This window comes from Haliotis cracherodii, unplaced genomic scaffold (assembly GCF_022045235.1).
Source record: "Haliotis cracherodii isolate W230 unplaced genomic scaffold, xgHalCrac1.p SCAF_8, whole genome shotgun sequence".
Lineage (NCBI taxonomy): Eukaryota > Metazoa > Mollusca > Gastropoda > Lepetellida > Haliotidae > Haliotis > Haliotis cracherodii.
The window spans coordinates 30,322,956-30,338,516 of record NW_027266341.1 but is presented as its reverse complement, the minus strand read 5'-3'; the positions used below and the strand labels follow the sequence as shown (position 1 = coordinate 30,338,516).

The 15,561-nt window shown below is 41.5% G+C and overlaps 1 protein-coding gene across 1 annotated transcript; it reads left to right on the top strand.

Moving 5' to 3' along the window:
* Positions 1–3,820: 3,820 nt before the first annotated feature.
* Positions 3,821–15,317, top strand: LOC139450931 (uncharacterized). The gene is made up of 6 exons (XM_071232755.1): positions 3,821–4,154; positions 9,703–11,046; positions 11,467–11,958; positions 12,574–12,735; positions 13,939–14,913; positions 15,196–15,317. Exons 1-6 carry the CDS (start codon positions 3,821–3,823, stop codon positions 15,315–15,317), a joined length of 3,429 nt encoding a protein of 1,142 aa, XP_071088856.1.
* The last annotated feature ends 244 nt before the right edge of the window (positions 15,318–15,561 follow it).

The window sequence follows — 15,561 nt, the reverse complement described above, 5'->3', positions numbered from 1 at the left end:
TACTTGAACTTCAAATGGTATATTCTCAGTCACCTAATTTCCAGTGTTCTTCTAAAAGTCAACTTCTGAATCGCAAAGCTTTACTATATCATCTATAGCCTTTTCTGCGTATTGTCGCTTAGCTTTTGTAACATACCTATCAAAACACTTTCTCTTTGCAACATCCACTGCCTTGTACTGGCGCTTCCTTGTCCATTCTGTGTACTCCGTTCCCTCTCTGCATCACACATCATACACTTGAATTGTGTGCAGTACATCGTAGCCCACATGGTGTATGTAGGATAGCCTCTAATTGCGGCTGATATGGATTCAACGCTAACGGCTCAGTACTGTTGCGTTGACATTCATACCATTCTCGAGGAAGTCACCAACACACAAGTGCAGTCAAGCTGCTCCACTACAAGGGCAGATCCTCTGACCCTCTGTACACTGTACCTATGTACTTATAACTTGTATGTATGGTACTGTAGGAAATCATGTTGCCTATATTATTGCCCCAGAATATCAGCCTATTGAGGATCACAATAGTCTGAGCTATTAGAATGAATCAAACCCTCATTGACAATACGTTGAAAATGCTTTGAGACTGTTAAACACTATTAACTAGATCCCACACTCTTCTTGTTATTGTATATTGCATGTTGCTTGCATCAAATCGGGGATATTGTAACACCTAGCAATCACATCATTACATTATGTGAAACAATTGTGATTATATTTTTTTAATCAGATTGTGTCCTATTACATGCCATCAACTATTGGCTGTTCCAGCCTCAATTACTAGTATTTACAGACCTCCGCGGTATAGTTCAAATGGTTGGGCGTGGCGTAAACCAATACAGAATTCGAGTGACAGTAATGTATTATGATGTATTCCCAGCTTTAGATAACTTGACAGAGTGGATATCAATTGTAAAAGTTAACTTCGTCCTGGCTATCGCGAAGTCAAGAAGGAAATAGTAAAGCTATCGGCACCACCTGCGCATCGTGGTAGCTCCTGGAATAAAAGCTGTTCAGACTACTTTACACGCCATAATTCAACCCTCCAGCGCATGATTTCAAAGACAAAGACTGCCCCTGTGATCTTGTGGATTAAGCGTCTTCCTAGAGAGCGGAAGATGGGTCGTTTGATCTCCGGGCACGATTTAATAAAGAGACGTTAAAGATGGTACTTGTTACCCAGCATGCCCCTTTCCATTTAGGTGATAAAACAAAGACTGGTCAGCTCCGGGTCAGTATACTGTGCAGCATGGTGACTCTTTCTAGCACTATAACGACCGCGTTAGTCCGGTCTGAAACACATATACACACAACACTTAGCAAGACTTAAATAGTTTAAGATCAGCAAGTTATCTTGGGAAAGGGGGAACGGGTGGCCCAGTCGTCTACGGCGCCGTGATTCGCTGTGCAGGGTTGCGTCCCTTGGGCACGACAGAAACCTATGATTGTGGGTTCGAATCCCGGTTCGCTCCAATTATGTTTCTAAGTTTGTCAGCACCATACCCTTGCTCGTGGGTTTCCCTTGAGACCTGCATCACTTCGGGCTTTCCTCCCACATTAAGTTGACACGCCGCAATATAACTTGAATACTGTTAAAAGCGGCGTCACACATATATACTATCACTGATACAATTACAGCTAATATGCCTATGATATAAAAGTAACGATATAATGTCAACGCCAGTGAATAATCAGTCTGAATTATCCAACGAAACACATTCCATTGGGCGTTAAAGCCAAAATAGTGGTGAAAATTATATGAATGGATTAAGGGATGAGGTTTTGCGAAAATAGTAAGCATGTCCTGTCCTACCCGTAACACCAGCAACTAACTGATTATGCATTGAAAAATATGTGCTTGTTGCCTGAAAAATATATCTAATCTAAATAAATTTGCAACATCATATCAAACCTTGTATATGCTCTATTGTGTTAAATACTTCTAACTTAGAAAGCCAAATTCCACAATATTGTCTGTACCTTGGAGGTTGCACCATGTACCATGTACTTCTGCACGAAGAAGAACTGAGAATAATATACCTCACATGGGTAATGTGAAAACATATTCATGTATTACTGTAAGAACATGCCTATGTGCGCACTGGCAGTGACCGCTGGTGAGGACGATAATTCCTGAGGTATATTTATGTCCTTTCTTTTTGTTTTCAATGTCATATGCATCCGTCCAGAATTCATGTCCACTTTGAACAAATGAGGATAATATGTGTCTGTAACTGTCAGCTATTTGACTGAACATATGCATGTAAGACTGTATGTGCGTGCTTATGTGCGCACTCGCGTGAAGTACAACAATTATAATATCTATGAAAACTACAAACAGCAAACAAATCAATAACACATTGTTCAAAACAAAATGGCTCTCTACCTGCCTCAGTAACATTCATTTGCATGTAATGCGCACACACACGCGCGAGGCGAAGACACATACACACACACACGAAGACACACGCACACGAAGATACATATACACACACACACGAAGACACACACACATACACATACGCGAAGACACACACATACACACACACACAAATTCGTATATACGCAAATCATCATTTTACTTAAGCATTTATACCAGGCTGGGATAAGGCATGTGTACAATGGGCAGCAATAGTATATTTCACTTTGCATCTCTTCCGTTTTGTCGACATTGCTGTGTGTTTGTGTGAATATAGTTTTTAGGCTTTCATTATACTGAATCGCAAAAGAAACATCACCCCAAGGAACATTGCATAAAAGTAATCCTTTAAATATCTGTGTAATCTTTGTCAAAGTTTCTAAAATTTAACATTACCTCGTCCGGAAATATTAAATTTGATGATAAAAAAAACAAAGCAGATGACAATAAAACCGATCGCCCAAACGCATCACGGCAACAGCCATGGTAACCCAATGCACGTGTGTTCTGTGCGTTACCCCATTTCTTGCCCTATAAAAATCCACCCAGATCGGAAAACATTCATTCGTTATTGAATTGCTACCACATGCCACGATTGACAAGAAATCAGCGACACCAAGCCTTTGGGCGATTGCAAGCTGGACAAACCGCCCGGCAAGTTGCCAATGCATTTCAAGTCCAGTTAAGGGCCATATACAGGCTCCAGCAACGGCACCAGCCCACCAACACTACAGATGACTAACAACGTGGAGGAAGACCAAGGGTCGCCACCCGACGTCAGGATCGTCAGATTGTGCGACAGCATCTTCAAGATTGCTTTGTTACTGTTGCTGCGGAAACTGCTCGACAGACCATGGGGACACACCAGCGACACATTAATGCGGACACCGTGCGTTGACGATTGACGAGCAGACACATCCACTCTCACAGGCGACACAGAGGACCCATTCTGAAACCACGTCTTCGCCGGGACCGTCTTCAGTGGGCCACACAGCACCAGCTCTGGCGCCACCAGCAGTGGAGAAGAGTCCTCTTCTCAGACGAGAGCCGTTACCGTATTTCATGTATTTCAGCAGATGGCAGAGAGAGAGAGGCTGACGACGCCGTGGGATACGTTATTCGCATGCTTGTATTGTTGCGAGAGACTCATGGGATGGTCCGAGCATCATGGTGTGGGTTGGAATTGGTCTTGCACAGAGGGTCGGCCCTGTGGTCTCTCAGAACATCGGTCCAGGGAGAGGCAATGGTGTCACAGCAGCTCGGTACATCGATCAAGTCTTGAGACCACACGCCATACCTCATTTGGCACGTCGCCGCAACCACGAGTTTCAGCATGGTAACGCCCGTGCCCACACTGCGAGAGCAACAAGAGACCTTCTCCAGCAGAATAGCATCAGAACCATGCAGTGGCCTGTCCTCAGTCCCGATTTAAATCCCTTTGAGCACCTGTTTGACGAGATTCAAAGACAGCTGAATGACGTCCGACCAAGGCCGACAACTGCAGCTGAACTGCGTCAGGCGCTCCTCCGAGTGTGGGCTCAAGTGCCTATGGCCTTCATCAACCGCCTCATCCATTCTATGTATCGGCGTTGCACGGCCGTCATCAATGCACATGGCGGACACACGAGATGCAAACTTGTGGTGCCATTTTCTCAGAGACTATTGTTGTGTTTCACTTTAATTTCAACCTTGATGATCAGTTTTGCCAAGTTTCATCTTTTAAATATGTCTCAAAGTATGTTTACAGTTTTTGGACAAATAGGGTTTCTAATATATCTATCCATGGTGGCGTTTCTTTTGCAGTTCAGTATATATAACAAAGAGTCCACGTGGAAACGATTAAATACATCATGTGTTCTTTCCAAATAGCATGTTAGCACTGCAAGGAAAATGTTTACTGGTAGGACATCCATTTGTAGGGTGTCTTCAAAAGAATGAGCAGGAGGTAGACTGACCCCTCAAACCAGGTTGAACATCAGTGAACCGTAGTCAGGGATTCTTGAATACAAAAATAGAAACTTAGACTCGAGGCTATTGGTATTAACCACAGACACTCATTGCAAATAATGTCTCAAGAAAACACAGTTTTTGCAACTAAATTCAATGCTTTCAGTGTGATCACCTATCAGTAATGATGTTTCCTGAGGTTTATTATTATGTTGTGTGATTTAGAGACTTCAAAGTCTGCATTGTACTAAGAGTAGGTGGATCACCTGGCCATATTGCAGGGGATGTGGCGTAATATCACGCTAGGAAATCGTGTACAAAATTGTATACGTCAAGCCTGTGACTCATGAAGCTGCTCTCCGAGACACACCCACTTCAAGCTGGTATCATTTGGGCCATCTGTGCCGTGTTGGTTTCAATGGAGCGAATGAGCTGGCTATCGATTGACATTATGTCGTAGCAATAAAGTATTTGGTATTCTCATGAATATCATTGATTTGCGTTTCAATAATTTGGCTGGAGAAACAGTGACAAAGACTAGCGGTGTTATATGGAGTGTGTGGCCTTGAGTCTATTTATACAGAGGGCATTCAAATTAAACAAATGGATCAGCACGTTGTTTAAGCGATATTCTGAGTGTGACAAGCGAGGGAGCGTCAGCTTGAAGATGTTCCAGGTATTACAAGCAAATTAGGGATGATGATCTCGCTTGATACACAGTAAGTCTTACTCTTTTAATTTCCGATGCATTTTGAGGATAATAATTGTTTGATATGAGAAACAGTTCTTGTTTTTAGGCCTATCGTTGATAGAAAACATTTAAGTTTTGCGGGTCTCAAACCGTTCTGTGGAAGTTTAGAACTGGTTTAGAATTGGTCTTCAGCAACACATCTCGTAAGAGGCGACTTTGCTGTTACAAGAGGCGACTAACGGTATCAGATGGTAAGGCTCCTCGATTTGGTGGATGCATGCCGTCGTATCCTAATTGCGTAGAACGATCTTCATGACGTTACTGAGGATTGTTTGGTCCAGATTCAATTATTCACAGAAAATAGTCATATAGCTGTCGTTAAGTAAGAAAGAAACAAAAATAGGTATTTCTGGAACACGGTGTCCCGTGTTTGTAGTGAGATCCAATAGATTTGGTGGCAGTTTGTCACATTGGCTTGGGAGTATTACGAGTGTGTGTCTTTACACTTCCCAGCTAGCACTGCCTAAATTTTTTTTAAAAACATTTTTAGTGTAATAACGTCATGCTTAAGCATTCGGTTCCAAATAAAATTTCTAAAATGCAAGGAAACACGAAACTATGAAGTGAAACTTGAAAGTCAAACGAAATCTGAATAAGATATGCATTATTGATTTCGTTTGTCAGGTGCATCCTCACGTGGTAGTTTCGTCTGTGTGTTAATTGTTGATGTGAAGGACTACAATGGCCACAAATACGTTGACCACTCTGGAAGATGACAGTGAGGACGAAATGGTGGAGGTCATCCCATTAAGAGGTAACCAGACGAGCTGAAACTATATGTCATTTTCATTTTTTACTGTCCACTCCTGAGCATTAAGAGGTCAATGAACGCTAACAAAAGGGGATGTCAGAGGTCACATGTAGCACTAATCATAGTTAGTGCTCGCTGATCTAGCATTGCCACATTTTCAATATTATGTACGGGAGATTGGAATCCTTTAAAATCAAAATTCGAAACATATTACAACACAAATATTCACCAATCATGTACTATCACGTCTATGATAAGCTCCATTCCACTATTGATCGGCTTAGGAGTCACTCAGTTTTATAAAAGACGCATTTTGAGTTGGTATTTGTATATATATTTGAGAAAAGTAATGACGTCAACACGAACTCCATTCAAATTGGCTTTGTTCTCAATTAAAAACTTGTTTCGAAATGGCGGAGACAAAGTTTCTTTAAATTCACAGAAAGTATTTGAATCAAGTAGAATTAATAGTCACAGTCACAGGAATTGCCTTATGTTTTTGCAATATCAGAACAGATGAAGTTTAATTCCTTCAAATGTTTTGCTTTTTTAACTTTGTACTTTAAACCCCTCATGACAAACTCAAGGGAAAACTTCATTCATAATATGAGGGTAACGAAGTGTGGGTCAGTATACAATGTACACGTCATACACCACAACTTCAAACGAAATGCAAACGAGAATTCATATCAATTCATGACAAATTCCAGTGGCTCTTAACTGTTGAGAACATGTGCAGCAAACTGTCCGGACTAGTAGAAGCAGTCACACACACTCACGTGCATGCACGTCGCTATGTAAGTGCAATAATCTTGGGCGTGACGTTAAACCCAATTTCACCTCACCTCTTTTCAGATGGAGCCCCTCAAGCCCTCACTCTGGTTGGGACGCATAATGTATTCACTGGAGCGACCCCTGCAGGAACTGTTGATGAAGGTAGGCACTGTCACCCTTTATTCTGATAATTGGAGAATGTTTGTCAACTGTGTAGTGGAATCTGATACGTATGAAAAGAAATGCATCATATAAATATGTAGCCTGCATTAAACTGGTGCATCAAATATCAATAAAAACACTGCAAAAAAAGAAACGCAAAAAAGATTTTAGATGTATACTTTATGTATCGTAAAAACAGCAGATGGTAATCGAATGTTCAAAATTTGCATACATCATTCCCATTGACCCAGGTTCCATATGGCACACATGGAACAGTAGATTTTTAAGGTAAAGGTCGTCTACCGAAGTATATCATTCGTGTAACGTTGTGCCGTTAAATTCCTTGAACTTGCACTAAGTCTGTCCCAACAGTGTAGGAGATGGCTGCACAAATCATCACACGACCACCAGTAAATCTGTCAACGTTTTGTATACAGAGTTTTATGCATTAGCCGCGACGCCTGTAACACGACGTCAATCATCCGCACGGCAAAGCATAAAACGTGGCTCATCACTAAGTCAAACTTGTCTCCATGGCAGTTTTGGCCATACTCTTTTGACTTGACACCATTGACGTCGCAGGCGACGATGCAGGTCCTTCCAAATGACCCCTCGAACTGGTCGTCTAGCGCGAACACCTTCAGCGTAAAAAACGTTTCCTCACTGTCTTGTCGTCACGATTTGGATGAAATATTGCCGATGTGACGAAAAGCATATAAACTCACTCCTGGTGTTGCTGTAGGTGAAGAGTGGACCGTGGTGGTTCGTTCACATAAGTGACGTGTGTCTGATAACGGTTCCACAGTCTTGTAATGGTCTTGCTTCCCCGTAGAAAAAAACTGGCTTCAGTTGGCCTGTATGCAGTCGTTGATGCGTTGGGCTTCCGTCAGTTGTGTCATATCTTCGGTACATGCAACTGAAAACCAAAGGTGTGTGTGTGTGTGTGTGCGTGCGTGCGTGCGTGCGTGCGTGCGTGCGTGCGTGCGTGCGTGCGTGCGTGCGTGCGTGCGTGCGTGCATGGTGTGTCTGTGTCTCTGTGAATATTGTATGGATATCGGCAGATATTTGATATTTACGATTTTACTACTTTTGTAATTTATTTTTGGACAGAGTATATTTCCTTTTATGATCTAAAGTTAATTCCGTAATTACTTGATCATCTCTTATTCGGGGAACTTGAATGAACACAGTAATCAGTACACGACAGTGTCTGAGAGAGTGTCTGGAGAGAGAGAGAGCATTCGCTTTCTTTTCTTCCTATAAGAGAGTGTCTCATCCCATGTGACAACCCGCTTGGGGAGTATGCTTCAATCATATGATCTCTCATCCTACCGATGTCCTTATTGTACCAGTTGCCTTGTATATCTATGTTTACATTTAGGTTTTCATATTTTCTTCAATGAATGTAATTTAGTATATACTCTGTACGGATTGTATGCAGCTTTCGAAGCCAGTACAAAACCGGGATGGACTTGTCTTCCGGATTTAGAGTCAAGCCAAAATTGATGCAACAGTAAAATAAGTTTTGGGGGTTTTTCAGCTTTTTTCTTCAGTTAACATACTGGCTTTATATGTGGTATTATATGTGAATTTTACCAAGTTCTCTGATCAAACAAGTAATGCAGTGATGCTCACACATAGCAGTTACGTTATTTGCGGCCTTGTCAGTGGAAAGTATAAACCTGTCATGTGGGGTAGCCAGACTTTGGATAATAGCGGAATCGTTTATTTGGTGCATTCTACCAATGAAAACAGCACAAACACCGAATTTCCCCACTCTGAAAAGCATCTTACATCAATATTATCAAAGTATCAAAGTAATCATGACAGTACATAGAATATAAATTCCTGACAAAATATCAGGATGTTGACCATTCCATCGACTAAACTGAGTGATTACTCAGGAGACAATTACAAAGGGATGTCTTGGTTTTTTTTTGCTTTATATTTTCGCTAGGATTACTACCAGGAATGTAACAGTAAATTGAAAGATATGTCTTTAAGCAAGGAAGAAGAATTTCCATCTCTTGCGTTATTTCACGAACAAGACAATATTGTAAACTATATAGAAATAGATAATGAGAATATTAAATCATTTGTGTATATTTAGAAACAATTCATGATCACAAGCAAGAAAACAGGAACTTGAGAAACAACTGTATATATTTGCTGAATAGTTCACAATCATTTCAATAAGAAAACATACTTAAATATGAAATTTGTTTCGGAGGTGGAAAGATAAATCAAAGTAATATTGTAGTCAAAGAATTGTCAATATTTGTTAAGTAATGTTTTAATGGTAATGCAACCATTAAACCCATTGCTTCATACGGGAATACACACACACAGATTCAGATTGTTTCAGCAAGGACAATTACAAACCTCATGGTCCTCTTCTGTACCATGATGTGGATTATGCTTTAGGCCTCCTCTGTACCATATCCTTTTGAGAAAGATCGATATTCGTAAAACTGCATTGCTCTCCAAGTGCTTATGTATCATGTGTAATGACTGAATAAAAAGTTGAAAAAAAAAGAAAAAAAGGACAATTACAAACTGAATTATTGTTTACAGAAACTAATATATATATGTGTTAACTTATTGCAATCAGAAATATTTTATTTTTCAACTATAGGTTTGTAGTGGTTTCCCGGAACCACTCGGGAACAGTTCTCTTCTATTTAAAAGGCAAATATTCTTATACATCTTGTGACTCAGTCACTGAGTGGTATTGACCTGATTTAGAATTTAGGGATTGTCGAACACTCTCACCAAGACACTTTCTCACATGACAGCACCAACCTTCATAATCAAAGTAGTTTCAAAAGCAACAACATTAGCATCTTTTATATTATAACATGCATGAAAGATATAATACTGTTCTGTTTGTGTTTCTAGCTACCCTTGACCTACAAATAAGTGCAGCAAAAGAAGTCTTTGTTGAAGCAGAAGCCTTCAGAAGTGCAAAAAGAAATCTGGAGGAATTTGGCCATGTCACCATCTGTGGTGCTCCAGGAGAAGGGAAAACCACGACTGCTCTCATTTTGGGTTCACAGTACAGAAGAAGGGGGTACAAGCTGGCGGCTGTGGACAGGATTGATCAGTTCGACCTGGGTAGCTTCTTGAGTTTATCACCTAGAGTATTTCTGATCATAGATGATATGTTTGCAGATGTTTCCCAGCTGAAACCATTTCTGAGTAAGCTTGTTCTTCACTTGCAACGGTGCAATAATACATTTGAGAAACATTCACTCAGAAATCAGCAAGCCAAAAGAAGAGGTGAAAAGAAAACTAGTAGTGTTTCTGGTCCAGCACAACAACCCACAAAGGATATCCGTGTTGTGTTCACATCCAAGACCTACAACTTCCACGATGGGCTTGCCCAGATGCAGTATGAGGGGTTATCGTTGTTCAAGGGACAAACAGTGATGGATATGACAACACAAACGAAACACAGATATACTCAGGAAGAGAAGAAAGCTATATTTGAGAAACACAGAAAACTCCACAACAAGTGTTTTGATGAAGATAATGAAAATGACACAGATTATGAAGATATGTTACAATGCGACTTGTGGGACGCCGATTCTGTGTTTGGATTTCCACTTACTTGTAAACTATTTTTTGAATTTTCTTCTTTTTCCAAAAATATGATGAATTTTTTCAAGGAACCACTGCTCTATCTTAGATTAGAACTAAACAGCTTACTGGGATCAAAAACTGATCGATCAGCCATATTGGTTCTTATGCTACTGTGTGAGGAGAAGTTAGATTTGGCCATGTTGGAATCAGCAGGAAAGGACCAGGTACTGGACAATATGGTTAGTACCGTGTTAGACTTGTTCCCAAAAGCTTCATGTTCAGGAATGTACGACGCAGCAAAGGGCTTCAGGGGAACATACTTCACACGTGGAGATACAGTGGGATTTGCCCACTCTTCGATCTATGATGCCTGTGCTTGTGTCTTGTATGATATCAGCCCAACACTTGTGCTGACTCATTGCAGTGACAACTTCATATATGAGAGAGTGCAACCCCAGCCAGTATCAGAAACCGAGACTGATGAACACCTTCATGTCATCTACATCTCAGAAAATTACTATGACATTCTAACCACACGGCTTGCAAAATCAATAAAAGATGGGCATTTTTCCAAATCAGTGACACACCCCATCCTCCAGCAAGACAAAATAGTTCTTCAACTTCTTGAAAAGCTCCAGCCTGACGAATCCATGGAAGAAAGTTGGTTTCACAAAAGAGACATGGACCACAGTTTCTTATGTTGGATTGTACGTGGACACAGTTCAAAGTTTGCAAAAAGTATAGAAAAGAAAACTGGCGAAGAATTTACGCAAAAAGAAATCAAAGAATCGTTTACAGGTTGTGTATTAAAAAACAACGTGACATTGTTAAAGTGGCTTTTCTCTAGGTGTGAATATCCAGGCATCATCTTAATGAATAGCCTGCTTTTATTTGCTGCTTTGAGTGGAAGTTCTGGAACATTACTATATCTGTAAGAACAGGGTGCCGATGGAGTCAGTACTACTGAAAATTACAAAACCATCATAAATGTAGCGTGCATGACAGGACAGCAGAAAATACTAGAAGTGTTGAAACAACACAACAGAGACCTCTTTAAGACTGTTGTTATGAATTCTGTAGATGATGAAGGCAGGACTCCACTCATGGAAGCTGCACGAACAGGATCCAATGAATGTTACCAGTTATTGCAATCAATATCAAACAAGAACATTAATGACAAGTACGGGAAATCACTACACTATGCATGTTTAGGTGGTAACAAAACAATAGTAGAACATGTCATATCGCCTTCGAACATCAACACTAAAGGACATGATGGTATTACTCCAGTCATGACAGCAGCTGGTAAAGGACAACAAACTGTGTTTGATCTCCTCGTATCAAAGAATGCTCACCTGGGACTGCTAGATGCCTATGGTAATAGCTTACTTCACCTTGCCTGTGCTGGTGCTAACACAGCTATAGTGCAACATGTCTTGTCACCTTATAACATCAATACTAGAGGACAGGATGGACAGACACCAGTCATGGTAGCAGCTGGTAATGGACACCAAAATGTGTTTGATCTCCTTGTGTCAAAGAAGGCTGACCTGACACTGGTGGATGACCAGGGTAATAGTTTACTCAGTTATGCCTCTCAGGGAGGTAACCCAGTTATAGTACATGTGGTTTCACCTTTTAACATCAATACTAGAGAGGAAGATGGACGTACACCCTTAATGATAGCGGCCGTTGCAGGACACCAAAGTGTGTTTCTTCTTCTCGCATCAGCATCAGCTGACCTGACTCTGTTGGATAAGCATGGTGATAGTTTACTTCACTATGCCTGTATTGGAGGTAACACAGCTATAGTACAACATGTCATGTCACCTTCTAACATCAATACTAGAGGACGTAATGGAGATACACCAGTCATGGTAGCAGCTTGTAAAGGACACCAAAGCGTGTTTGATCTCCTCGTGTCAAAGAAGGCTCACCTGACACTGGTGGATGACGATTGTAATAACTTACTTCATTTTGCCTGTGCTGGAGGTAACACAGCTATAGTTAAGCATTTGGTGTCACCTTCTAACATCAATACTAGAGGACAGTATGGATTTACACCAGTCATGCTAGCAGCTGGTAAAGGACACCAAAAGGTGTTTGATCTCCTCGTGTCAGAGAAGGCTGACCTGACACTGGTGGATAACCATGGTAATAGTTTACTTCATCTTGCCTGTATTGTAGGTAACACAGCTATAGTACAACATGTTGTGACACCCTCTAACATCAATATAAGAGGACAATATGGACGAACACCAGTCATAGTAGCAGCTTGTAAAGGAAACCGGAAGGTGTTTGATCTCCTCGTATCAAAGAAGGCTGACCTGACGCTGGTGGATGACCATGGTAATAGTTTACTTCATCATGGCTGTAATGGCGGTAACACAGCTATAGTTCAACATGTCTTGACACCCTCTAACATCAATACTAGAGGACAGTATGGATATACACCAGTCATGACAGCAGCCACTAGAGGGCACAAACGTGTGTTTGATCTCCTGGTATCAAAGAAGGCTGACCTGACACTGTTAGATGACCATGGTTATAGCTTAACTCATCTTGCCTGCACTGGTGGTAACACAGCTTTAGTACAACATGTCTTGACACCCTCTAACATAAATAGTAGAGGATGTAATGGGAAAACACCAGTCATGACAGCAGCTGGTGAAGGACACCAACGTGTGTTTGATCTCCTCGTATCAAACAAGGCTGACCTGACACTGTTAGATGACCATGAATATAGCTTAATTCATCTTGCCTGCACTGGTGGTAACACAGCTTTAGTACAACATGTCTTGACACCCTCTAACATAAATAGTAGAGGACGTAAGGGGAAAACACCAGTCATGACAGCAGCTGGTGAAGGACATCAACGTGTGTTTGATCTCCTCGTATCAAACAAGGCTGACCTGACACTGGTGGATGACCATGGTAATAGCTTACTTCATCATGCCTGTATTGGAGGTAACACAGCTATAGTACAACATGTTGTGTCACCTTCTAACATCAATACTAGAGAACAAGATGGACATACACCAGTCATGGTAGCAGCTTGTAAAGGACACCGACGTGTGTTTGATCTCCTCGTATCAAAGAAGGTTGACCTGACACTGCGGGATGACCATGGTAATAGTTTACTTCATCATGCTTGTGCTGGCGGTAACACAGCTATAGTACAACATGTCTTGACACCCTCTAACATAAATAGTAGAGGACGTGATGGGAAAACACCAGTCATGGTAGCAGCTTGTAAAGGACACCAACGTGTGTTTGATCTCCTCGTATCAACGGAGGCTGATCTGACACTGATGGATGACCATGGTAATAGCTTACTTCATCATGCCTGTATTGGAGGTAACACAGCTATAGTACAGCGTTTGGTGTCACCCTCTAACATCAATACTAGAGGACAGTATGGATTTACACCAGTCATGACAGCGGCTTGTGAAGGACACCAACGTGCGTTTGATCTCCTCGTATCAAACAAGGCTGACCTGACACTGCGGGATGACCATGGTAATAGCTTACTTCATCTTGCCTGTATTGTAGGTAACACAGCTACAATACAACATGTCTTGTCATCCTCTAACATCAATACTAGAGGACAAGATGGACATACACCAGTCATGGTAGCAGCTTGTAAAGGACACCAACGTGTGTTTGATCTCCTCGTATCAAAGAAGGCTGACCTGACACTGCTGAATGACCATGGTAATAGTTTGCTTCATCTTGCCTGTGATGGTGGTAACACAGCTATAGCACAACATGTTGTGTCACCTTCTAACATCAATACTAGAGAACAAGATGGACATACACCAGTCATGGTAGCAGCTAATAAAGGATACCAATGTGTGTTTCATCTCCTCGTATCAAAGAAGGCTGACCTGACACTGCGGGATGACCATGGTAATAGTTTACTTCATCATGCCTGTACTGGCGGTAACACAGCTATAGTTCAACATGTCTTGACACCCTCTAACATCAATACTAGAGGACAGTATGGACGAACACCAGTCATGACAGCAGCCACTAGAGGGCACAAACGTGTGTTTGATCTCCTGGTATCAAAGAAGGCTGACCTGACACTGTTGGATGACCATGGTAATAGCTTACTTCATCTCGCCTGTATTGGAGTTAACACAGCTATAGTGCAGCATTTGGTGTCACCCTCTAACATCAATATTAGAGGACAATATGGACGAACACCAGTCATGGTAGCACGTTGTAAAGGACACCAACGTGTGTTTGATCTCCTCGTATCAAAGAAGGCTCACCTGACACTGGCGGATGACCATGGTAATAGTTTACTTCATCATGCCTGTAATGGTGGTAACACAGCTATAGTACAACATGTCTTGTCACCCTCTAACATCAATACTAGAGGAGAGGGTGGATATACACCCTTAATGACAGCAGCCACTGCAGGGCACAAACGTGTGTTTGATCTCCTCGTATCAAAGAAGGCTGACCTGACACTGGTGGATGACCATGGTCATAGCTTACCTCATCATGCCTGTATTGGAGGTAACACAGCTATAATACAACATGTCTTGTCACCCTCTAACATAAATAGTAGGGGACGTAATGGGAAAACACCAGTAATGGTAGCAGCTTGTAAAGGACACCAACGTGTGTTTGATCTCCTCGTATCAACGGAGGCTGATCTGACACTGATGGATGACCATGGTAATAGCTTAATTCATTTTGCCTGTATTGGAGGTAACACAGCTATAGTGCAACATATCTTGTCACCCTCCAACATCAACTTATGTGGAGAAAGTGGTTAGACTCCAATTGTGTTCGCAGCTCTTCGAGGCCATCAAAGAGTGTTTGACCTCCTGGTGTCAAGGAATGCTGACCTGACACAGTGGATATCAATTGTGATAGTTCGCTTCGTCCTGCCTATCGTGAGGTCAAGACAGCAATAGCATGGCTGCCCGTATCACCTACGTATAGTGGTAGCTCAAGGAATAAAAGCTGCTCACATTACATTATGCATCACAATTCTAGCGCAGGTTTAAAAAAAAGAGTCAAATGTCCGTTTTAGTTGTATACAGGCGTCAGAGCAACATGTTGTTCCAAGCGTTCAGTCACTTAGTATACCATAGGCATGTGTTCACGTAAACGCTCTGAAGGATTACGCGAAAAGGTGGTTCCCGTCACAAACACTTT